This window comes from Tiliqua scincoides, chromosome 3, assembly GCF_035046505.1.
Source record: "Tiliqua scincoides isolate rTilSci1 chromosome 3, rTilSci1.hap2, whole genome shotgun sequence".
NCBI lineage: Eukaryota > Metazoa > Chordata > Lepidosauria > Squamata > Scincidae > Tiliqua > Tiliqua scincoides.
Genome location: NC_089823.1, coordinates 95,988,274 through 96,014,466, shown reverse-complemented (window position 1 = coordinate 96,014,466; position 26,193 = coordinate 95,988,274). Strand labels below are relative to the sequence as shown.

Below are 26,193 nucleotides of genomic sequence, written 5' to 3'. Positions count from 1 at the left end.
TTTTCATTGTATATGCCGGAGGTGGGCAAACATTTTGGCAGGAGGGCACATCATCTATCTGACACTGTGTCTGGAGCCGAGAAAAAAAGAATTAATTTACATTTAAAGTTGAATAAATTTACATAAATTTACATAAATGAATGCATAAGAGATGAAACTTAAATGAATGAATAATATTACTGAGGGTATTTGTATTACACATGAGAACAATAATACAGGCACGTAGAACCACATGAGAACTATGAACTGTTTGCCACACACCTTATGCACAGTGAAAACATACAGATCAAGCCAGAAACACATGGAGACATAAGTTATTCAGAGGCAATTGGGGATGGGTGTTAAAGTAATGCCCAAGGTAAAGCAGAAAACACATGGAGACTATAAAAGGCCTTGCTCTAATTTGGCCCACAGCTCGCACCTGGCAGTTGCAACCGGCAATCATGGGCCAGCATGGGCTCCAACCTTTTCCAAGGGGCCAGAGGTTCATTGGAACTGGGGGCTCCCTGTGGGCCAGATTGGGGGTCCCTGAGTATTGAACAACTATGTTTGTAATGGTCTGTGTTTGCAAGGAACAATTCCTGCTATTCAAAAGCACATTATATACACTGCAAGAGCTACAGTTGGGGGGGGGGGAAATAAGCACTGCTGTTGAGTGAGAGTGAGATTACGTTTTACCAGAAGAGAGAATGGATTGTGTATTGGAGAGAGCAGTCGGATTTGGCAAGTTGGTTTCTATGTAGAGTGAGGGAGAAAGGAAGGAATCAAAGGTAGAGTGACCTAAAATAAAGGTTTACTCATATGCATATAGGTGGTTGCTTGAAATTTAATCTGTGGGGTTTGTATAGCTGCTCATCTGATTTTCCACAGCCTGTCACAACTCCTTCCTCTTGTAGCCCATATAAATCAAGACTTATAGAGAAGGGGAAGAGATGAAAGGAATGGAAAAGAGTCAATTCATTTCCATGTTCACAGTTTGAAATGCAGTGAGATATCCCAGAGGAATATATCAGAGAGACAACTAAGGAAACAGGGCATAGAAGGAGGAAGGAATGTCATACATTGATGGGTGCATTTGTGATTCATCTTCCTAGAGGCAGTAGTTGAAACTGTTTTGCATGCAGGTCTGTACCATTACCTGAATATTCTTCTTTGCAGTTCTGCATGAACGCTGATACTGAAGTATTTCCTAATCCTGTTTCTTTCTTACAGATTTGTGGGTCGAATAAATGTTTACCATGACAGCAATGAGCCTGTTGCAAGGTAAGACTAAAAACACACATGTGAAAAGCACCTGGGTTGCTTTGTCCATCCTTTTATGCATATGATATGATATGATCATAGCTGCTTTAGTTTATCAAAAGTTTTGCATTTAAATGCTTACTGAATTCAGCTTCATACAGTTAGTAACTAATGCTGTTTTTAAATGAGACTTTTGATTTGAAATTCATTCCATATTGTTCAAATTTTATGAACAGTTTTGAAATAAGTAGAAATATACTTTAAAAGTATATTTAAAGTATACTTAAATATACTTTAAATATACTTTAAAGTATGTTCTTATTGTGAGGCACCTTGGACATCATTTTATCATGGAAAATCACCATATAATGCCTGAAATAAAAATTAGAAGTTTAAAAAGAGAACCAACCTGCATGCTTGAGGGCAGCTACCACGAAGCAGGGCAGTTCCTGCTTCCTGTTAATCTTCATAAGAACATAAGAACAGCCCCACTGGATCAGGCCATAGGCCCATCTAATCCAGCTTCCTGTATCTCACAGCGGCCCACCAAATGCCCCAAGGAGCACACCAGATAACAATAGACTGCATCCTGGTGCCCTCCCTTGCATCTGGCATTCTGACATAGCCCATTTCTAAAATCAGGAGGTTGCACATACACATCATGGCTTGTAACCAGTAATGGATTTTTCCTCCAGAAACTTGTCCAATCCCCTTTTAAAAGCGTCCAGGCCATATGCCATCACCACATCCTGCGGCAAGGAGTTCCACAGACCAACCACATGCCAAGTAAAGAAATATTTTCTTTTGTCTGTTCTAACTCTCCCAACACTCAATTTTAGTGGATGTCCCCTGGTTCTGGTGTTATGTGAGAGTGTAAAGAGCATCTCTCTATCCACTCTGTCCATCTCCTGCATAATTTTGATTGTCTCAATCATGTCCCCCCTCAGGCGCCTCTTTTCTAGGCTGAAGATGCCCAAATGCTGTAGCCTTTCCTCATAAGGAAGGTGCCCCAGCCCAGTTCAGTTACTCTCTCTGTAACATGCAGGCTGGTTGCTGCATGTTCAGTTCTTCAGTTAAGAAAGAATGTCAAGCATGAAGCATCCTGTTACAAGCACTACTACAGTAAACAAATGTACTATAATGGACATGCAAGGGGGCAGAAGGGCACTATTTACATAGGGATCCCCTGTATCTGTGATTTTCATACCTGTGGGGCAGGGGCAGAATGGAACCTCTGCGAATATGGGGGGATGCCTGTATTTGTCCATGATTAAAGGGAATTTGGTTGTGGGTGGTTATAAAATGTTTCTAGAAACAAAACACTTCCATTCAAGGGGCTGGTGGAGGAAAGAGAGGCTAAAAACCAAAAATGACCTTGTGCCTAAATACAGTACTAAATTAGTCAAGTAATTGATGCTGTCTGTAGCCTGTTTTTCCCCGAATGACTTTGTAGCTTCTTTTGTTCTGAGACATTTCCGCCCCCCACCCCATGTACAACCTTCACAATGCATCTAAGTTAAGCAGAAGTCACTTGTTTAGAATTTAGTGTGCAGTGTTTAAAATATAGGCAGTTCCTCTGTATCTGGTTAACCACAATTTGAGGAACATTTCAGCTTCAAAGCACTGATACTCTTTGGTTCTTCTTTTAAGGCTGCTTAGGTTGTTACTGCTTATACATAGTTTGTGTTGTGGTACTAAAGGAAGATTAAAAGTAACACTTTTTTCTTCTTTATCTGGAAACTCTTTCTTAGTAAGTAGTTTCAGGTTTTGTACCCAAAGCAGAATTTGCTTATAACAGTGCAAAACAGTAATAGTGTAATTGTGTAATTTGAAGAAAGAAAGAAGTGACAGCATTTAGGTGCCTTTGTAGAAGTTTCAAGCAGAAGGGACAGAGAAGAAGATTGGGAGAACTTGGAGTACCTGTGGGTTATAATGTCTGGAGAACGGATGGTCTCACTTAGAAATATAATGGGAAATAAGAGCAGAAAGGCAGAGCTGAAACAAGGCTTTGGAGATCAAGGAAATTTATGCTGGATACTGGAGAGAATGAGAAGCTACAGTTGGAATTTGAGGAGGGTCGAGTGACCAGATAAAATGGAAGCCAGAGTGCCTATACTTTTAACCATTGTACAGAAGAGGGAATTTTGGCAGGTGCAGCTTTTTAAACTCTTCCATGTTACACTTCACAGGCACCATTCTATACAATGGTTAAAGATATAGGCACTCTGTGGTCCATTGTATCAGGTCACCATGGAAGAGGGCCATCATATGGTCTAAGGAAGACTGAGAGAAGTGGTTCTAAAATGAAAGAATCAGCGTGTGACAAGGGAAGGTAATAAAGAAGATAGCTTGGCAGGGTGTAGAGGACAAAGATGGGGAAATGAATTTTCACAATATTGTGAAGAGAGAAAAAAACTGACTTGACTAAAGCGGGAATATGAAGAGCAAAGGAGATGAAAGAAACAAAAGCTAAAGTTTATTGAGGAACAGAAACTTTTCACCCCTGTGTGTGCACGTGTGTGTTTATGTACAGGTGTTTATAATATATAAAGAATACATTCATGTTAACACATGTAGTATGTATGGTAATGATTATATCATATGCCACATGTTTTTGACAAAGAACAAAAATATCTCTGATGGCACCGTATGTGTAATATGCATCCATGCAGCTCTGCACATTGCTTACCCTAGAGCAATTTTGCTTCTTTGGATAATGGGAACTCCTACTACAGGATATACTTTAAGATCTGCTAACAATTTTGAAATGCACGTATCCCATTCCATGTTAATATGTCATCTTTTTGCAATCTGTGATTGTATATACATAGTTTGCTTCTAGCATATAAATCCAACACTAATTGGTAAGCTTATACAGTATGTATGTATGCATCAGTGTAAAATTTTGAAAAAAAATGGACAGTGCATTGTATTTTAATTAAAATATCTGAAACATACAACGGTTCAATCGAATTCAGCCACGGAAAACTTAAGGCCAATATTTCTGAAGCAAACTAATTTTTGGCTCTGGATGGTGTAATGCACAGTTGACTAGAAATGACATAGGGTGCAATCCTAACCCCTTATGTCAGTGTTTTCCAGCACTGGCATAGCGGTGCCAATGGGACATGTGTTGCATCCTGTAGTTGGGTGTCACTCACGGAGGCCTCCTCAAAGTAAGGGAATGTTTGTTCCCTTATCTCAGAGCTGCATTGCCCTTATGTCGGTGCTGGAAACCACTGACATAAGGGGTTAGGATTGCGCCCATAGTTTCATTAAGTTTAACAGGACTAGGTCTACGTTCATATGCAGACTTAAGTGGGAGCAAATTCCACTGAACATAGAGACACTTATTTCTGAGTAGACATAAATAGATTCTGCTCATGTTTACCTAACAGCCCAATCCTAGCAGACATGCTAAAGCTTGCCAATGGAGCTTACAGTGCATTCTGTGGTGGGTGGGGGATCAGAAGGCCAACTTGAAGTAAGTGAAAAACTTTTTGCTTACCTCTGGGTAGGTCTTTTGACTGCCTCTGGGTCTTCTCAGACCTACTCCAGATATTTTGCTGCTGTGAGTCTGAGGAGAGGAAGGGAACAGGATGAGCTAAAAAATAAAGGAGATTCAGCTGAGATCCAGTCCATGCCCTGCCCTCCCTTCCCTGCCCTCAAATGCCCCTGAGCTTTCCCCTCCCCAACCCTGCAACCAACTTAAGAATACTGGCACAGCCTCTGGGAGATGCTGGTGCGCATGCTGCACCTCTGGCCCTTTGTGCCAGCTGCCTGGAAACACATGATGATGTCCCACTTTTTGTGCTGCCACAAAGGGTCTTGCTCTTCCAGAGTGTGAGTTCTGGCCGCATAAGGTCCAAATAAGACTGGACCATAAGCACTGCAGAGTTTTCTGAGAAGTGTTCCAAATCTGTATCTCAGTTGATTTTTGAACAATTTATTTGCAGCAGTTTTAAAAATTGGGCTGTTTATTCCAATGAATCATGGATTTAAAAATCTAATTTTAGGCATTTGAAAATAAAAACCACAATTGCACATTTTACAACATATTACATATAAATAGAGGTGTGAACCACTTAGTGACCAGGATACGTTCTCCGATCCCCATTGTTATGTGATTAGGTCATTAAGTGAACATTCAGTCCAACCTATTACCTTTGTTGTGTAAACAGACACTCCCTGCCAGACACTAGCTGGCTGCACAGGCTACTGGAGATAGATTGCCTCTTCTTTGCATTAAGAGCCTCTCTGTTGTGTAAACAGACACTCTGCTGCAGGCTATGGGAGACCTGATTGCCTCATTAAGAGCATCTTTATTGTGCTTTGACCACTGTCATATATGCAATCCATCCTTAAATGAACAGTTGTCAAGCGGCGAATGCCTGTACATAAATCAAGGTCATAATTTAACATACGTGAAACTCTTTATTTTCTGAACTTTACCTTCTTTATCCAGTGTTTCATGTGACTTTTCACATAGTCCCTACGCACCCGCCCTTGCTTCTTGGGATAATTAACATTTGCCAATTCCTTTCTTCACAGGCCATTGGGATCTGAAAATCTGCTTCTTAGAGGAGCCACATTAAAGAACACAGGAAAAATCTTTGGTAAATATTGTAATTGTTTACATTAATAAGTAGTAATATAGATGCAATAATGGTCCCAGTCCAGAGAAGTACATGAGAAAGTCTGCATATTCAGCAAAGCAAAGCTACTTCATTTGCAAAAGCGTGTAGTGCAAGGGGATGTTGCCCTGTGCAAAACTCCACAGTCAGGGAATTAGAGGACAGGTCCTCTCATGGATTGAGAACTGGTTGAAGGCCAGGAAACAGAGAGTGGGTGTCAATGGGCAATTTTCACAATGGAGAGAAGTGAAAAGCGGTGTGCCCCAAGGATCTGTTCTAGGACCGGTGCTTTTCAACCTCTTCATAAATGACCTGGAGACAGGGTTGAGCAGTGAGGTTGCAAAGTTTGCAGACGACACCAAACTTTTCCGAGTGGTGAAGACCAGAAGTGATTGTGAGGAGCTCCAGAAGGATCTCTCCAGACTGGCAGAATGGGCAGCAAAATGGTAGATGCGCTTCAATGTCAGTAAGTGTAAAGTCATGCACATTGGGGCAAAAAATCAAAACTTTAGATATAGGCTGATGGGTTCTGAGCTGTCTGTGACAGATCAGGAGAGAGATCTTGGGGTGGTGGTGGTGGACAGGTCGATGAAAGTGTCGACCCAATGTGCGGCGGCAGTGAAGAAGGCCAATTCTATGCTTGGGATCATTAGGAAAGATATTGAGAACAAAACGGCTAATATTATAATGCCGTTGTACAAATCTATGGTAAGGCCACACCTGGAGTATTGTGTCCAGTTCTGGCTGCTGCATCTCAAAAAAGACATAGTGGAAATGGAAAAGGTGCAAAAGAGAGCGACTAAGATGATTACGGGACTGGGGCACCTTCCTTATGAGGAAAGGCTACGGCGTTTGGGCCTCTTCAGCCTAGAAAAGAGACGCCTGAGGGGGGACATATTGAGACATACAAAATTATGCAGGGGATGGACAGAGTGGATAGAGAGATGCTCTTTACACTCTCACATAACACCAGAACCAGGGGACATCCAATAAAATTGAGTGTTGGGAGAGTTAGAACAGACAAAAGAAAATATTTCTTTACTCAGCGTGTGGTTGGTCTGTGGAACTCTTTGCCACAAGATGTGGTGATGTGGTGATGGCGACTGGCCTGGACGCCTTTAAAAGGGGATTGGACAAGTTTCTGGAGGAAAAATCCATTACGGGGTACAAGCCATGATGTGTATGCGCAACCTCCTGATTTTAGAAATGGGTTATGTCAGAATGCCAGATGCAAGGGAGGGCACCAGGATGCAGTCTATTGTTATCTGGTGTGCTCCTTGGGGCATTTGGTGGGCTGCTGTGAGATACAGGAAGCTGGACTAGATGGGCCTATGGCCTGATCCAGTGGGGCTGTTCTTATGTTCTTATGTTCTGTTTAAAAAAACAAAAAAGTGCAAAGATCTACCAAATAGGGCTGCACCAAAGGAGTCACCATCTTCATTTTGTAGGCTGAAGGTAGTACTCTTGGGATGAAATGGTTCAGGGACTCCTGAAGATGAACAGTAACTATTTTCTCACAGCACAATCCTAGGCATTTTCTGCTTAGAAGTAATTACCACTGTGGGAAATGGGGTTTACTCTCAGGAAAGTACGTATAAGATTTCAGCCTAAGAATATTGCAGTTTATTTATTTTTATTTATTTTATTTATTTATTGGATTAGAAATCCACCTTTCTCCCAGAAGGGCATCCAAGGTGGGTAAAAACACATAAAATACATAAAATATACATAAAACTATATAAATACAATAAAACTATAAAATAGATCATGGTGGCAGTGGTTCTCAAACTTTTTTAGCACCAGGATGCACTTTTTAGAATGACCATCTATTGGTACCCATTGGAAGTGATGTCATTAACCTGGAAGTGATGTCATGGCCAGAAGTGACATCATCAATTTAGGCTTCAAACCTAAGCCATGGTCAACCAAACGTCCCATTACACAGCACGCTCATTCTGTTATTTTACATAGCTTGGAAATCAGACATTCCAGTTCAAAAGTCAAAGCATGACAGACTTGGATCTTTCTCCAATCACACAGCCTTTCCCCCTTACTAGCATCCTGCCATTCCCCCTATTCAGGGCGTCTTTTCCACCGGGAACCCTCCCCAGCAGCTCTGTACCCTGTGTTTTCAGCTCTGTTTTCAATGGCAGCTGAGCTAGGTGCTTCACGACCCACCTAGTGAGTCCCAACCCACAGTTTGAGAAACACTGGTTTATGGATTCTGCTGATACTAAAACCCAAGTTCTTTCAGTTCTTCTTGCATTGACTGTATGAAGATTTTGACTTCTCCTCCTTTGGTACTGATTTTGGATCACATTCCAATACAATTCCCCTCCTTTGAGTTTTAATACGAACAATTCAACCACAGATCAGATGAACACAACTCATCCATTTCCTATCAGTCACCTCTAATCCATTTCTGGGGATTATTTTGTCTCATAACTGCTGCTGTTTCTATAAATATAATTAATTTCTGTAGCATGCTGATTTTCTGATCACCTCTGAAAGTCACTTTCTGACTTTCATACTTTCTCCATGTTTGAAGACAAAGGACAAGATTTAATAGGCAGAATTTCAGTATCTGTTGATGTTGCAGGCTCACTTTCAGAACATTGGTCTCTTAACAAGTTTTTGTTACTGGATAGTTCCATTCCTGAAGTCTCTGTTGTTTGCAATGATTGGATGCAGTTCTTGTACAAGTTGAAGAAGTCTTCTGTTCCTCCTTCATTTTGAGTGGTAACAATGTAGGACCATGGTGTTGGACATTTTCCCTGTACAGCTGCTGGTTTTATTCTCACCTGTGAATCTGAATTTAGTTCTTGTAATATCTTTTGTCTCATGATGTTTATCAAAATGGAATATGGATGCTGCTTTTGTCTTTTCATCTGTGGTGAGGAGTTATTCAGATCAGGCCACTGGGAACACAGATTTGTTTCTAGGGCCAGAAACAGTGTTAGTAAGTTGCTGGTCCATGATCAGCTCTGCTAAATTGTACTTGGTTGCCTGTATGGGAGTTGTTCTATAATTCATTAAAACTAAAAATAGAATTTCTTGTTTCAAAATTTGCTTTCCTGTTTGGACATTCTGTCTTTCCATTGGCTTGTGGGTAGTGGTGGTGGGCAATAGTCCCTCTAAGGGGTCTGCACTAGTGTGTGGAACCCTTCAGCTGGCTGCCAAACTCTGAAGCATTTCTGGACACCTGGCAATGGCATAATAGGTCATCAGTGGACTTTCAGGAACACTGAAGTGTATGGAGCTTAACTTTCCAGGCTTTGGGCTATGCGGCCGCACAGCTTTAAAGGACCACAGGGGGAGAGCTGCAGCATTATGAAAACTGTATTTCTTTGGAAACTGACCAGATATGTTCCCTGAAAATTGTGGGGAATTGACTTCATCTGGAAATCCCCTTTGAGACAGCTGGTGGCAGTGGAGGTCATAAAGTCACGAATGTGAGCTATTTCCAGATACCTTGAGAAATAGTGTATACAGGGGGCCCTCATATCCATGGTTTCCTTATTCAAAGATTCAGTTATCTGCGGATTGGGTTGGCCCCCTCAGTGCGCTCCCTCCCATGTGTGCCCCTTCTAGAGGCGAGGGGAGCCCTTGCCTCCAGAGGGGTTTCTGAGCTCAGCAGAGGCCGAGGATGTCCATCCCTGGCTCTGCCAAGCTCAGACTGAGCTTGGTCGGCAAAATAATGCAACTTCCAGTTTCACGGGGAAACCGGAAGTGATGTTTTTAATGCCTTGATAAGTATTCTTTTAGCAGTGTTCATAGCTTCTTATCAGCTCTTTCAAGTCCTGACCCTGAACCACCAAACAGACAACCTTGCATGTTTCCTGCTTTTGGTGATTTCCTATTGCTTGGTGGAGTTTCAGTGTCTTATCTCATCTCAGCTGAGATCAAATTTTGTCACCGTAAAGAGCTAGTCCTTGACTCTGTAAGTCTCCTGCATTCTACCAAGATTTGAATGTGGCTGGTATCTTGCTCATGGGCACTGGCCAAACATTTTCTCACAAACTTCAACATTCCCTGTTGTTCTAGGTCTTGTATGTGTTGAAATAATAAAACTGAAATTGATTTTGAAACTTATACTGTCATTTTGTAGTTCTCAACTTCCTCAACAAGTTGAATTCCCTCAGGATTTCAGTGGCTATCTTGGTAATTGGTAATCTATTTTTATAGCTACAGCACCTGCCTAGCTTATATTCTGCTTATGGGTTATTGGCATCAGTCAGAGAAGTAGTATTTGAGATGTCATTGATACACAATCCGAAGTCCTCTGGCGGGTGCAGGGAGCCTGCAGCCCTCCTCTGCTTTCCTCCCCCTGTCTCAGAGCAACTCCCTGACATGATTGCAACCCAGTTTCACAGTGAAAACCGGAAGTGGATTATGAGCATGTCAGGGAGCTGTTCTGAAGCAGAGGAAGGCCTGCAGAGGGGGCCACAGACCCCCACACACCCCAGAGGGCCATTGCAACCCCCAGGTACGTAATAAGCCTCCTTTTTTGGTGGCAGCACAATCCTGGACGTGCCATCATCACACCCCTTAAAGGGATAGTGACCGGTTCCCACTGGCTGGGTTATTGTGACAGACCTCTGTTCTGTTGGCTCATCAGTTCACTGCTCATCCAACTTTGCTCCTCGTCATAGTGGTTTCACATCACTTCATGGAACAGGCTGGCTTTGAATGTTCCCCCTTCCAAATTAGCTAAAAGGGGCAGGAATTGTCAGCGCTGTCTTCTTTTTTTGGATTAGTTCTGTTACAGGATGCGTGTGAACCCAATCCTAGGCATGACTACTTAGAAGTAAGTTCAATTATAGTCAATGGGACTTATTCCCAGATAAGTGTGGATAGGATTGCAGCTTGTAGCTCTTTACTGGATTAGGGCCCACAAATATAATTATATCTCTTATGTAATCCTTTGCTTTTTATTAGTGTTTGTATATGCTGCCTTGGCTAATAACAAGCTACAGATACATACATACAAAAATATGTGCACATAATTTTTGTTAAAAATTTTTTGGTTCCAGGTGTTGCTGTATATACGGGCATGGAAACAAAGATGGCATTGAACTACCAATCAAAATCTCAGAAACGATCCGCTGTAGAAAAGTAAGACTGTATTAGCTTTTCTGGCATATGTATATGTGTGGGACAGATTGATAGGAAAGCATCTTCTTCCACTTTCTTCAATTTGTTTTCGGGCGTGAATGTCTGATAAAAGTTTTCCTTATCCCATGAGCAGATGCTAGTGATGACTTACTCCCATGTGCTCATGTGGGTACCACAGTCGAGCTATTGAGGCAAAATATAGGCTATTGAATGTAGTCTGTTTCTGAAGAGACTTTTGGCAGCTTTGGATGTGTACTTATATCCTAAGAACCATGATTTTTTGTTTGAGCCGTGCTTGGTGTTACCCATAGACAGGTGTGTACAAAACGCAGTAGTAATTTAGGCTCTTACGTTAATGTAACATAACGCTGAAAGTGAAGTTCCTCTGGTATATTACTGGAACTGCCCATGTGCAAAAAATTGTAGCAAATATTGGTTTTGGTCTGTGAAAACTTGGAGCTCAAATCACCATTCGGTCTTAAAGGACTGTGTGTACAACTGGACTCATGAGTAGGTCAATCCTGAGTGTGTCCTTAAGCTCCTTGTAATCTACCTAACCTCCCTTGAAGGAGAAAGTAAAGTTGGATAACCTTATGTTAGTTCACTCAGGACTCCTTAACAGAAAGGCAAAATAGAAATATGATAATAGAACACATTTTGGAAATGCTATTGTATACATGTATCAGTACTCCCTGAACATGGCTTTGAATATGGTAAGTGCACAACCAGTGCTGCCCTGTCATCTAAAAAAAATAAACTGTTCATATCTGATTAAACCCAGGCTGATTTATCTTTGGTTTATAGCTCATATTATACAGAGAAAGGTTCCGTACATTCATCCATTTGTCAAAAAGAAAATAATACATGTTCATCAAAAGCACTGATAACGCTTGTTAATCCTCCTTTCCCCATTTTAATAACTTTTCCATAGAAGATATTTTACTGCATGTGTTAAATTAGGTTTAGACTGAATCAGAAGCATGTTACCAGTGCATGCCATTTTCCTCATCTATCAATCAGTAGGCTCAAATCCAGGAAGCCTTCTCTGGCATTCACACAATATCTGCACAACAATTTTAACATCAATGCCCAATGGAAAGCTAAGTGGGCACTCGAATGCCCAGAAACGGGTAGATATATAGGCGATCCTACACTTAAGGTGCCAGGTTTTGACTTACCTCATCAGCACTGGAAAACTTTGAATAGGATCTGTACCCTACATGGTGTTCGTCAGGACTCAGTGTTTAAATGGGGGCTAGTATCTACCCCTCAGTGTGATTGCGGGTTTTCCCACCAAACCATGTACCACATTGTGTCTGGCTGCAAACTGAGGGCGTATACTGGCCCATTGTCTGACTTTTTCTTTGAAGGTAACTCTGTCCTTGAATGGCTGCATGAACTAGACACTGACATTTGATCTAGTCTGTCTGATATACAAGTCCATGTATTATATGCCATACGCTAAATAAATAAATAAATGTTATAAAATTTCTTTCACTAATGATGAAACTTCTCTCTTTTATTTGTTTCAGGTCAATGAATGTATTTCTCATTGTATACCTCTGTATTCTGATCAGTAAATCATTAATAAATACTATCCTCAAATATGTTTGGCAAAGTGACCTATCTCGTGATGAACCTTGGTATAATCAGAAAACAGAACCGGAAAGGAAAAGAAATGTGGTATGTTCATATCTTCAGTTTTAATATAAATATATGGGACATATATATGTAGTAAGCAGTTTTGCCGTAACATCACTGTTTGGTAACATTTTCCAGAGTTGTAGTTTTTCTTAAACAACTCTGAAAAGCATGGCAATAATCTGTTTGCTGGATTGTGAGACATGTGAAAAATGGAATCTGCTTGAAGAAGCATTTTCTGTTTGGGTATTTCACCAAATGAATTGGATTCTGTTATGTAATCACAGAAATTGCCTGATTATTAGCTTCCTTTCTTGCACGTACTCCTACAAAACAAAACACATTTTTCTGTTAGATAAGTAATGACATAGCAGTCCTAAAGTATAGCTAAACATTAGCAGTGCATACTGGAGCACAGTAAAAAGTGATGAGGTGGGATTTTCTGGTGATCGATAAAATAATTCATAGTTATGTTTATAAATGTCTAAGACATGATTTATGCTGATAGGTATATCAATTTCTTGTTTTTCCCCTTTTGACAGTTTATTACAGCATTTACAGATTTTCTTGCCTTCATGGTTCTTTTCAACTACATCATTCCAGTATCTATGTATGTCACAGTGGAAATGCAGAAGTTTCTTGGTTCTTATTTTCTCACCTGGGATGAAGAAATGTTTGATGAAGAAACTGGTGAAGGACCCCTAGTGAATACCTCTGACCTCAATGAAGAGTTAGGGCAGGTAACTGTTGGAAATTGTCACACAAATCCATCACCTGTCTCTACTATTTAGAGGCCTAGAAGTGATTAATGTGTCATTTTACTGATTAATGTGTCATTTTACATTTACTTCTTTTTAAGGAGCATAAATACCCATAGTTGTAACATTCCATATAGTAAAATATTGTTTCCCTAAGGAACAGCCAGACCATTTTGCTGATCCAACATTTTGATAAATGGAAGCTCTTTTTATGCTTGTTTAAACTGTGATAGGAAAAGTTTTGGAGAGGGAGTGATGAATATATATTAAATTAACCATGGTGGGATAGTGAAAATTTGGCTGGAGCAGGAAATGAATGGGCAATGTGACTGTTTATCATTGGAAAATAAGATTCTAGTTTTTCCATTGACAATTTGAAATGTTGTTCTTTAGCTTGTCTGTAATGTACACTGTATGACAATCATTTATTATATTTGTAATCTAATGTACATGGCCCCTTACAGAGTAACATTGGCCAAAAAACATCAGAATGATTGCCTTGTTAGTTGTAGCAGCAAAAACAACAAAAGGTCTTGTGGTATCTTACAGGTGAACAGATTTAGTTGTCAGCAGAGGATTTCATTTCTTACCATTCTTGTTTCAGTTTTTTTTTCCTCTATACCCGTGTGTGTGTTTTTGCACCCATGTTCATCCTGCTTACTGAGAATTTCACTTCATACATCTGATGCAGTGGACAGTAGTTCACAAAAATTTGTGCTACAATAAATTTGTAATTTTTTAGGTGCCACAAGGCTTTGGGTGCAATCCTATCCTGCGCTGGAACAGGCAAGCCAAGAGGCTTGCGCTGTATGCAGCGCAGGATAGGGGCCCGAAGCAGCTCAGCCAGAGGCAAGGGGAAACATTTCCCCTTACCCCTGGGTAAGGTGCCCTTGCCCTGAGGATTAGGATTCAGCATGAGTGGAAGCCAAGGAAGCGGGTGCAGAGTCTTATGGAGCCTTACGGAAGCTGGCGGAAGCCTTACGGCACTTTTGCACCCCTCCTGAGCCAGCGCAAGGGACTTGTGCCAGCCCAAGGGTGCCTCTGGATTGCACTCTTGTTTGTATAAGCAAAAAAAAAAAATGCTTTCTAATTTGAAACTTACTTGAGCAACCTCTCTGTTTACAAAAGTAAAGTAGTTAAGTTTCTGATCAATCTTACATGCATATTCATTATAGCAAGATGTCATCATTGCAAAGGACAAGCTTTGCATATGCTTTGAATATCAGGAGCAAAAGTTATATTTTGACTTTAGGGACATCCACTAAAATTGAGTGTTGGGCGGGTTAGGACAGACAAAAGAAAATATTTATTTACTCAGCGTGTGGTCGGTCTGTGGAACTCCTTGCCACAGGATGTGGTGCTGGCGTCTAGCCTAGACGCCTTTAAAAGGGGATTGGACAAGTTTCTGGAGGAAAAATCCATTATGGGGTACAAGCCATGATGTGTATGCGCAACCTCCTGATTTTAGAAATGGGTTATGTCAGAATGCCAGATGCAGGGGAGGGCACCAGGATGAGGTCTCTTGTTATCTGGTGTGCTCCCTGGGGCATTTGGTGGGCCGCTGTGAGATACAGGAAGCTGGACTAGATGGGCCTATGGCCTGATCCAGTGGGGCTGTTCTTATATTCTTATATGTCATACCATCAGCTATTAAATGAACTGACTTTTCTCCAACATTGGTCATTGTTATTTCCACCTTTAATTGCTTTGCTTGTCTCTCTTCAGGTTGAATATATCTTCACAGACAAAACCGGAACATTAACAGAGAACAATATGGAGTTCATAGAGTGCTGCATTGAGGGGCATGTTTATGTGCCTCATGTCATCTGCAATGGGCAAATCCTCCGTGACTGTGCTGGTATTGATATGATTGATTCTTCCCCAGGAGGAAGTGGCAAAGTATGAAGCCTTTTAAAAAAAAAAATTGAACACTAATCAGATAGTGCCATTGGTAGCAGAACTGTTGAAAACACAGCACTTGGAACACTCAGTTGAAATACCAAGGTTTTTTGTTGGGTAGGAATTGTGCTTTTAAAAGGTTAAATATTTTTCTCCATTTGCAACAGGAACATTCCTGCTTGTGGATACTGTAAAAACGACAACTTATAGTATTTCCTGTTAATGTATATATCTCATGAATAGGCTGATCTCCAAACCAAGACAAGAACACTTAAACTTTTAAGTAGATTACAGTAATTTAAGTAATCAGTGGATTGCAGCCTCAGTATGCTAAATTGCTTATAATCCTTATGCATTCTTGCAGTAGCTTTCAATGAAAGGATCTGTTGTTTCAAGATTCTCTTTCCTCAGAGATCTGGCAAGTTGCTCATCAGATAGCTCTAATAACAGAATGTGTATAAATTAGGCCGGCAGACCCAAAAGGAACCTGAGAAACTCAGTGGTGGTGGCCATAGTTCACGAAGGCTACACCAATTCAGTACCCCCAGTGTTTCCATGTGTGCTTTTTCTTTTGTTTATTTCTTTTTAAAACTTATGCCCCAATCCAATTCCCCACCATTTTACATTATGCAGCCATGCTGATGGAGCGCAAGCTGCATGCTATGGTGGGGGTGGTGGTGATCAGATGACCTGGGAGAGGTAGCTAAAAATACTTTACAAGGAGAGGCAGGGTGCATGTCATACTGGGAAGATGGGGATAGAATCCAGCCTATGCTGCTACTGCAGAGGTTCACCCTGCCCTCTATGTTCCCAACCCCAATCCTCCCCTGAACTGCCCATGAGCAGTCTCTGCTGACACCGTACCTCCTGTGTCTCTCATAGGCACATGGAGCTTTTGGCCATTTGCACCACTGGCTCTGATGTGCATTATGGCTGTGCAACATTTACTATGCTGTAAGAGGACTAATGGCAATGGATTGGGAGTTCTGCTGCCATGGCCCTCCATAATTTTGGGCTGTCCATGGAGTAGCCCATGGTGGCAGTCGAAGAAGCAGGCAATGAATGGAGCTTAGAATTGCTTTGTCCTGTTTGTGCACATGTATGTGGCTATCCATGCCTGCTAGCTCTTTTATCCCATAATCCCCTGCACAGCTAAGCTTTTACTTTGTTATTTTTTTTTGGGGGGGATATGCATTATACATGGGCTCAGGCAAGGAACAGGGTAGATGACTTGAATACAAATTTAGTACAGGACCCCAAAAATTCTGTTTATGGCACCTACTGCTAGTTCTGCTATATAATGAAAACAAAGGCTTCTTCATCCATTTAGATTTTTGACTCTGTGCATGCAGTTGAATGTTGTGAGAAAAAGATTCCCCTCCTAGAACCCCAGAAATGGAAGCAGTAAACAGGTTCATAACTCATCCTTTGTTACTGTTCAACTGCTGTCCAGCATTAGCCAGCCTTTCAACAACAGACCTCCTGTATCTTTTAATAACTGAGTAGATAAAGGAATTTCAGCAGGTGCAGCTTGCTGTGTCCTAATGCTGCTGAGGCTTAATTTTTTGGCATCTATTAAATTAATCATTATTAAAGGTACAGGATGATAATGCTGAAACAGTGGTTGTGTCTATAATAGATGATTGCTTAAAGAAGGTATCTGTTGTATAAGGGAAAAACTGTGAGAAATAAGGTTTCAAGAGACTGAACAAATTCATAATAAAGCCCATGATACTGCAAAGAGAATAATTTTCTTCCCTGGAGTTGTGATTCTAAAGTCAAACGCACATGTCAGAAGGTTTTGGGTTTCTGGAATCCCCTCACCAAATCCTATGAACCTGTTCTTCTTTCACTGGGGCATAATCAAAAACAAGAACAGAGTCCATAAACATTGTTTTATTTTTTGCAAACATCCTAAATAAATGACAGAACACAGCTTGTGTTAGCTGCTCATTAGCTACTGTTCTGTTGTGGTTTCCAAGTGGAACCCAAGGGACAAACAAAGATGCAAAACTGTTCTTATAACAAACAAAAGGAAAAGGAGGTAGCATTAAAAATGGCCCAGAAAGGAAAATGAGAGGTCAAACTCAAATCTGTTACTGATTAAAAAATTTATTACGCTAAATACATATGAGTGTTGGTATTCAACTGACCACACAGTTCTATGCATGTCAACTCAGAATTAAGCACCATTATGTTTAGTAGGACTTACTCCCAAGAAGGTTTGTATAGGATTGCAGCCTTAATATTCTATTTGGCACTATTTCAAAGTTTCTCTCTTTGTTTTCTTCCATCAAGCAGTCATTGAACTATATGTGACATACAGGGTTGGATATATAACTACAGTGAACCTTGATTTAACAGACCTCGATAGAAAAGACTTTAGAAATGGCAGACATCTGCTTCATTAAAAACTAGTCCTGTACTATTAGCCCATATGACATAAACGCATTTGGATTTAATGGATTTTCAGTATTAACAGACATCCCTTTCCATGCTGTTTGTCTATTTAATTAAGGGTTCACTCTACTTCCTTTGAAAATCCAGCATTGCATATACAGGAGAACACGTTTTTACTTGATAATGAATATAGACTAAGTGGTTGCATTCATAACATTAGCTCATAATAACCACTTTATACATAATCACTGCAGAGAAAGGATGGAAAAATCCACCCTTATGATAACCCTGCTTATTAGTCTGTTAATAGGTTACTAACCTATGCTTAACCTCGTGGATACTTGGTAGCACAGAAATGTGCTAGTCTGTGGATAAAAAAGAACACTGGACAAGCCAACCCCCTTATCTACAAGTGACTAGGACATACATGAGTATGTCCCAGTAGCCTTCCTGATTCCAATAATTAGGGGTGGGTGAAAACAGTTTCATTTTATTCGCAGATTTTGGTGTTTTCCAAAGTTGGAAGTGCAGAAAGTGGTGTTATGTATTTTTATTCCAAGGCTGCCTTTTTATTAATTATAATTATAAATTATAATTGCTTTAAAAGTGTACTAGCTAGTTGATACAGGTGGGATCGTGTCAGCAGATGCAGCCACTTTCATGCAGAGGTATTAGAGAATATGTAGAGGTGTTAGAGAATGGTTTTGTTTTTTCTGCAGGTTTTGGTTTTTGTTTTTACAAAATGAGAAGTGCAGAAAGCAGTGTTATGTTTTTAATTCATTATTACCAGAAAAACGCACCTCTACCTATAAACATTTGAGGGTGGTGTAGTAACCTTCACACACAATCTAAGGGGGTTGGTTCAGATGGAGGCCCCCTTACACACCACAGTATTATATCAAGTAGCCCAATGACTAATTTCCCCTGGGCAACCTGAATATGTGTTCATACTTCAAGGCTTATTGGAGGATTGTAGATAGATAGCTGGATATCAAATTCCAAAGTCTTTGTGAACTGGCCACGAAGGCCTGCTGTCCCTTAAATAATTCCATCCCATATCAGTTTGGGAAAATGGCAACCTACCTGTCTTCAATAACAGACCCTAGACCAATGACACACTTTAACTGTGGCAAGGTTCAACATAATCCCCTGAAGGGTTACAGCTGGGAGATATCTCAGGATCCCCCACCAAGACCGTTGCTGTCCCTGCAATCAGGGGTTGGTTGAATCTCTCTTACATATAGTCTTCTATTTTCTGCAGCATAATAGTGCTCGCTCTACCTGTTTGATACCTATTCTGATTAACAGGAATGGTCTCTCAGACATGGCAAAAATAAAGCTTCTCTTAAATGATTGTTCACCTAAGAAAATGGAGGCAGTCTCAAAGTTTGTGTTGGAGGTGATAAACAAACAAAATGATGGCACAGGATAGTGCTTTAAAGTTCCTTGGTGATTTAGAAATAGCTAGTTAATGTAATGCAAATAGTTAGGAAATGTATGATGGATATTTTAGATTTTAGGCTTAATTTACTTTCTATTTTATGTTTTGCTGTTCTTAAGGATAACTTTTTAGGCTTTATTTAACCCTGTCACCTGGCATAGTTGTAACAGACTGTTATCTTTCCAGCAGTGCTTCTTGCTGGGTTGTTATAAATCCCAAAAGCAACAACCCAGTGAAAAGAATTGTTGGAAAGACAACAGTCTGTTACGACTGTCAGGTGGCAGGGTTAAATAAAGCCTAAAAAGTTATCCTCAATAACAGCAAAACATAAAATAGAAGAGAAAGGTAAAGGCACAATCCTAACCAGGTCTACTCAGAAGTAAGTCCTATTTTGTTCAATGGGGCTTACTCTCAGGAAAGAGTGGTTAGGATTGCAGCCTAAGTCTAAAATATCCATCATACCTTGCCTAACAATTTACATATGCCAGAATAAAGGTTATTCTGATTCTGACTAATTTCTAAAGAAGACTTGCAAAAGCTCAGGTTTGTTTGGAAGCCAATCTCTCTTATAAAGAATCTGGGCTCCCAAACATAGATGAAAGAGGCTGACAGTAAACACACCTGATATACTGTGAGAGGCATTTATTATTTATTCACATGTTCATCATTGAGCTCTGGTATTGAAACTGGGCTCCAGGTCTGCACCATGGCAATGCCTCAGTTAAACCAGATCCTGAGCAAGGGTTTAGAATTTAGAAAGGATGAGGGTACAAGCTATAAAAGTGGTATTACTCAGAACTCAGAATTGTAGTATTGTAGCATGTGCCTTAAAAGTTAATCTGTTATATTTAAACACTTCATCTATCTTCTAATCTAAAAATAATCTGTAACAAGCAGAAAATATTTAATGTTAATGCTGTTTCTCTTAGGACTGGAAATTTATTGTGACTGTGCTCCTTTTTCATGTTAGGAGAGAGAAGAGCTCTTTTTCCGGGCTCTGTGTCTTTGTCACACTGTTCAAGTAAAGGAAGATGACAATGTGGATGGACTGAAGAAAGCTCACCTGACAGGGAGGCCTTCAGTGTATATTTCATCATCTCCTGATGAAGTTGCTTTAGTGGAAGGGATTCAAAGGTATGTGTCATGCTGGAATATTGCTCTCTTAACTTGTGTGACAGCAGATACCTTTTTCATCACCAAAAAGAGCTACTAGAGGAAAATATATTTTTCCCTCTGAAGGAACAGACTGAGTAAAAATTAAAAATTGAAAAGAAATGGCGATTGGGAGAGGTCAGGCCCAGTTATATATAAGGTATTACTCTGGAATCAGAACCTGTTAGGAATTCTACAGGTGTATAGTAACCTTGCCATTTTATGTCCCAGTCCTATTCAGATGCTGTGACAACACCACACCATTGTCAGCACAATAACTGCCATATCCTTACTCTATTCAGGCAACGCCACCCTGATGCAGTGGCAGATGCAGGAGGGGCCATAGATGGGTGGCCCCGCCAATCTCTTGTGCAGCAGCCAAAGATTTCCAGCTGCCATGCACAGACAGTTGCCTATGTGGGGCTTTGCTGGCCACCTCCTGCTTCTCCACGGGGATTTTCCCTGGCCAGGCAGCTCCCCCCCGCCCCATTCCTCCTCTCTCACCCCCCCCCCCAGCACATTGCACAATTCCCTAGTAGAGGATTTGTGGTTGGGGCTGAGGCAGGAGCGAAATAGTAAGAGCCACTCCCCATCCCATGCACATTTGTGCCGGGCTGGTCTGGGCAGATGGGAAACAAGGAGAAAGGACTCTGGGAGCTCCAGGAAGGGTAGGTGAGGTCACTGGGAGCTCCAAGGGGGCAAACTGGGAGGGGACGCTGCCCAATGCCCTGGCCCTCTGTTCTCTGAAACAGAATCTGAATTCAGGCTATGATCCTCTCCACACCTTCCTGGGAGTAAGCCCCATTGACTATAATAGGGCTTACTTCTGACTAGACAAGTACAGGCTTAGGCTCTGAGGCTGCAATCCTCTCCACACTTTCCTGGGAGTAAGCACCCTTAACTATAATGGGACTAACTTCTGAGTAGACATGCATAGGATGGGGCTCTGAGGCTGCAATCCTCTCCACACTTTCCTGGGAGAAAGCCCCATTGACTGTAACAGGACTTACTTCTGAGTAGACAAGCATAGGCTTAGGCTCTCAGTCATAAATAAGTCATAAGTTACATCAAATGAGATTTTCCACGAATCCTTCAAGCTTCACACGTTGGTGAGATCCCACAGAAACATCTCTCAATAATATTTAGGAAGCTGCACTGCATCATCCACAGTCATGAGATGTGCACAGAGGTGAGCTATTCTACATGGTACTTTGAGGGACTAGTGATCCCCAGTTTAGATCACACAGCATGCACACAAAAAGCTCCAGGCTGGACACAAGGAAGTACCTATATTACATCTGTAAATTCACTCCCATGGGTCATCCCACAAAGATGCTGACCCAGGCACAACAGGAGCACCTTCTCCAGCGTCACTGCAAACAGGTGGTGGACAGGAACATAATGTGGGCTAGGTGAGGTTAGAACATTTCTTGGAGACCTGAGTTCTATTCAGGATGGGTGAGGACAGTTTAGAAGGGATGATTGCCCACAATACCTTGGGGTAGAAAACAAGAGGAAGGGAACTTCTCAATCAGCTTTGCAAACAATAACTTGTTTGCTCTGTAAACGAAATCAAAGAGATTGTGTTCTTCTAGTGTAAACAATCAATTACACAGCTCAATGTGTTGCAAACAGTAATGCATAAATAGAGTTGTTTTAATTTCTGATGTTTATCTATGATTGAATTTTCAGACTTGGTTACACATATTTAAGACTGAAGGACAGTTGTATGGAAATTTTAAATCGAGAAAATGACATTGAAAAGTGAGTAACTGGTTTGACCTGCTAGAACTGTACTAGCTGCACATATCCAATGCGTAACTATTTTGAATCTTTATTGTGTATTATCAGGGAAGGGAACCTCCCAGGAGAAGGTAGGCTGACCCAGGGAAGTAGTGCCTAGGGGTTAGGCACTAACACACACACACACACACACACACACACACACACACACAGCCTTCCTGATTCACACTTTCCCTTTACTGGACAAGCAACTGAATAGGTAAAAACCTCGGCAGATTGTTTCCTCAGTCACCATACCAGTCTATAGAGACCAGGCAGAGGAGGGCCATCTGGAAAAAAGCCCTCCTAGGAGAACACTGAACCCCAGGGATTCCTAATAAAATCAGTCCCACAGTGATGTCTGCAGGGTAAAGAGATATGACAATCCACCAGATTGCCCATGAACATAGATCAGGCAGACAAGGGGTCAGAATATACCTTGTTTCTTAAAAGTCTGAACAAAAGGTATTAACCAAAATTAATAGAAAGGTGAGTAATAAAAACTACAAACAGGAAAGTGAAGGAAAGTGCAATGAAAGATTTTCACCAAAAGGGTGAAAAGGAACTGAAGGAAGAGGAACTGAATATTCATCAGCATTCAAATAGCATGTTGCCAATTGTGTTTACTAAACAAAGGCTGCCTGGAAAGTATATCCCAGCAGCTGAATGGTGCAGAAATACGTCACACTGTCCAAAACACAGAAAAATAGGCAAACAAGAGGGGGGAAGTGTGGGGAAAGGACCACAGGATTCATCATGCCTATAAACATTAATATTTTAGTATTAATATCATTAGTATTGGAGCCAGGGTGGTGTAGAGGTTTGGAAACTGAAATATGACCTGGAAGATCCAGGTTCAAATCCTCGCTTGGTCACCCAGGAAGCTTCATGACTTTGGGCCAGTTGCTATCTCCCAGCCGTACCTACCTCACAGGATTGTTGTGAGGACAAAAGGACAGGAGGGGCTATGTCCACCGCCCTGAGCTCCTTGGAGGAAGGGTAGGATAGAAATGTGAAAAATAAATTTTACTTCAATATTTTGCTTAGTCAGTTATGTAATTTATTTGAGGGACAATCCATACATCTGTCAAACAGATTTTGAGTAAAATATGGAGTTCTGGTAAGAGACAATTTTTCATCTTACAAGAACCATCTCAGAGCTTTATATCTACCTTTAACTGTGTGTAAATGTTTTTACATTTCTTCTTCAGGTTTGAATTACTGGAGGTTCTTAGTTTTGATTCAGTAAGGAGACGGATGAGTGTGATTGTTAAATCAGCAAAAGGTAAAGTTAAAAAAAACAGAAACATATTTTACTCAAGATGTTCAGTCTTTGGTTTTAAATTCTGAAATACACTCTTAGCGTGATTCTATACTGTCTCCTACTATTCCATGATACATTAAAATATACTGCTTGCATTTTTACACTCACTGTCCATTAATGCAGGGGTCTCCAAACCCTGGCCCAGGGGCCAGGTGCGGCCCGTGAAGAGTCTCTATCCGGCCCACAGCCAGCCTCTGATCCCCTGAGAGCCTCTGGCCCAGTTGACCAAACACAACCAGAGTTGTGCTTTTGGGGTGGGGGAATGGTGGTCCATTTAAGTGTGTGCTTTATTTCTTGGGCTGTGTTCGTGCTTGAAGAAGTCCTGGACATTTGAGCCCATTCATTTATTCATTCATCTAAGTTCCATCTCTAATGCATTTATTTAAATTTTATATTTAATTTTTCTCCGGCCCTCGCCACTGTGCCAGGTATTTGATGTGCCCCATTGGTCGAAAAGTTTAGAGACCCCTGCATTAATGTAAGTGCTAATTTTGAAAAGCTAATTATCAAGCGTTGGGCTTTGGGTGGTGGTGGGGCATGTCTGCTCCATGGGAAGCGGCCACAGTGCCTCAAGTCCCGGTATGGGTCACTCTGGGGGAGGGAGAGCGCTTCAGAGACCTCAGACAGCTACCAGGGAGAGGGGATTGCATCACCCTTGTCCTTCTCCCTGGGTTTCCGGCTCATGAGTTCACTGGCAGTGGGTGTAGATGACAGCTCCACACCTCCATAGCCTTCTCCCCCTCATCACGGGCCTCCCTTATGAAGCTCTGGCCCAGCTCCACCCTTCCTCCCCACTTCCCTTGGGTGAGGCTTAAATGCTCCTGGGCTGCCCTGCCTGCCTGTGTCCTTCAACCCAGAGGGCTGGTGAGGGTGGCTTTGGAGGGTGTCCGGCCCATGGATGCACTCTCCTCCTTGCCCCCAGCTGGCCGCTGAGCGACCATTCCTTTCCCAGGGCCTCCCACTCTCCCTGGCCTCCCCCTTCCCTCCCCCCCTCTTGCTCAGCTGAGCCTGAGCCAGAGGAGGCATGCAGTGCAGCTGCGTGAACTTCCCTCTTCTTGAGACAGGTTTGCCACAGCCACCTGAGTTCCCTGGGATGTGGCGAGCCTGCCAGCTTGTGACTCTCCACAGGGCTGGACTTTCTCCCCGGCCCTGGGGAGGTTCTGGGTGCTGGCCATGGGAGTGCTACGCTGGGGGCTACCATCTTTGCCCCCTTGATTGGGCAATGTGAGGCCCCCCACTGCTTCCAGCATCTTCTGCTGTGGGGTTGAAGGCCCTCCACTAGGTAAGTCGGGGCGGGAGGGAGGCAACTGGCCTCGACATCAAAATTGTTTGATTTTTATTTGAATGAGTGGGAAATGTGTTATCTGTGGTTTAAAAGGTTTTTAATTTTTATTTTTTTAATTATGCTTTCAGGTGAAATATATCTGTTTTGTAAAGGAGCAGATTCTTCCATATTTCCTAGAGTTGCAGAGGGAAAAATAGAACAGATTAGATCAAGAGTTGAACGCAATGCAGTGGTAAGATCCAGTGTCTGGCAAGCATTACTTACATTATGTGCATTCAAGGCAGAAAATTGTAGAAGATGGTTTAAGTGCATACTTTGTATATGGGAAAGGGCGGGAACAGACTATGTATGGGACAGAAAGTTGAAGGCAATGCAGTGGTAAGATTGGGTTGCTGCCTTCTTCCATTTAGTGCTCGTGTTGCGGGAGTCCATGTGCACAGCATTAAATGCATACTGTAAATTCTTATTTTCCAAAATCACATGTGAAAGTAAACTAGGATTCCCTGGACTTTTGGTTTTCTCACAACCTTCTTCAGAAGGCCTATTCAAGTTAACAAAAGAATTGTTTTGTTCCAGGGAGTTGATGAACACATTCTAGCCTAAAATCGGCTAGAATGACACAGAAATATTAATTATAATCTACATAAATTACCTTTATTATCACTGAAAATCTATGATAAATTTCCAGTGATTGGAATTCTGTTATTTTAAACCATTTCCTTTAGGAGGGTCTGCGAACATTATGTGTTGCATATAAAAAATACACTTACAAAGAGTATGAGAATGTGCAGAAACAACTTCAGGAAGCAAAGCTGGCCCTACAGGATCGGGAAAAGAAGCTGGCAGAGGCATATGAAGAGATAGAGAGGGAGCTCATCCTTCTTGGTGCTACAGCAGTTGAAGACCGGTTAGTGCATTCCCTTCAGTTTAAAGCTGTGTAACAGATAAGGTTGCCTCTTGATCAACTTTCCTGCCTTTCAGGTGCTACGTTGTTTGGTGGCAAAATCAGCATCTTGTCAACTGCAGCTATCCAAATCCATATGTTGGACCTAAAACATGCTCATACAGCATAGGTTTGCAATTGTTGGTCATGGAATCTTAAGCCACACCTATTAAGGAGGCTTCAGCATGGAAGTTGAAATCTCTCAGAACTATAAAACCAGTGGGTGGGGGGATAGGATGTCCCACAACGTCATATAGAAGACCATATTTGTCTGCTCATTCAGGAGGGCTGTATGATGGCTGATATACCAACAGAATCACTATCCAGTTCTGGTTCACCACTACCGAGTATTTACACTCAAAATGGACTGTTGCTGGCATCCTTCAGTCTCAGAAGACTATGGTATCACACTCTGAATGGTGGTTCTGGAACAGAGTGTCCTCTCCATTGCTCGAAGCCTGGGTAAAGTAGATATGGAGGATAGACTGTTTCCCATGCAGCAAATCCCCCCTCTCCACATCGCTGAAATGGTCCAATGGAAAGGCAGAGGCCAATACGGTTGGTTCCAGTGGCGTTG

At 41.6% G+C, this 26,193-nt stretch overlaps 1 protein-coding gene across 5 annotated transcripts in view; it reads left to right on the top strand.

The window, feature by feature from the left end:
- The window catches only part of ATP11A (ATPase phospholipid transporting 11A), a 148,988-nt gene that overhangs the window by 84,358 nt on the left and 38,437 nt on the right, over positions 1-26,193 (top strand). For all 5 annotated transcript variants that reach the window (XR_010794046.1, XM_066618991.1, XM_066618992.1 and 2 more), the window contains exons 8-18: positions 1,213-1,263; positions 5,794-5,858; positions 10,910-10,991; positions 12,524-12,674; positions 13,175-13,372; positions 15,116-15,289; positions 20,101-20,264; positions 21,975-22,046; positions 23,276-23,349; positions 24,802-24,905; positions 25,399-25,580. Coding sequence is in view for 4 of the 5 variants with exons in the window: in XM_066618991.1 (XP_066475088.1) it covers positions 1,213-1,263; positions 5,794-5,858; positions 10,910-10,991; positions 12,524-12,674; positions 13,175-13,372; positions 15,116-15,289; positions 20,101-20,264; positions 21,975-22,046; positions 23,276-23,349; positions 24,802-24,905; positions 25,399-25,580 (1,317 nt within the window). In the remaining variant the exon portion in view is untranslated. The remainder of the gene's footprint in view (positions 1-1,212; positions 1,264-5,793; positions 5,859-10,909; positions 10,992-12,523; positions 12,675-13,174; positions 13,373-15,115; positions 15,290-20,100; positions 20,265-21,974; positions 22,047-23,275; positions 23,350-24,801; positions 24,906-25,398; positions 25,581-26,193) is intronic.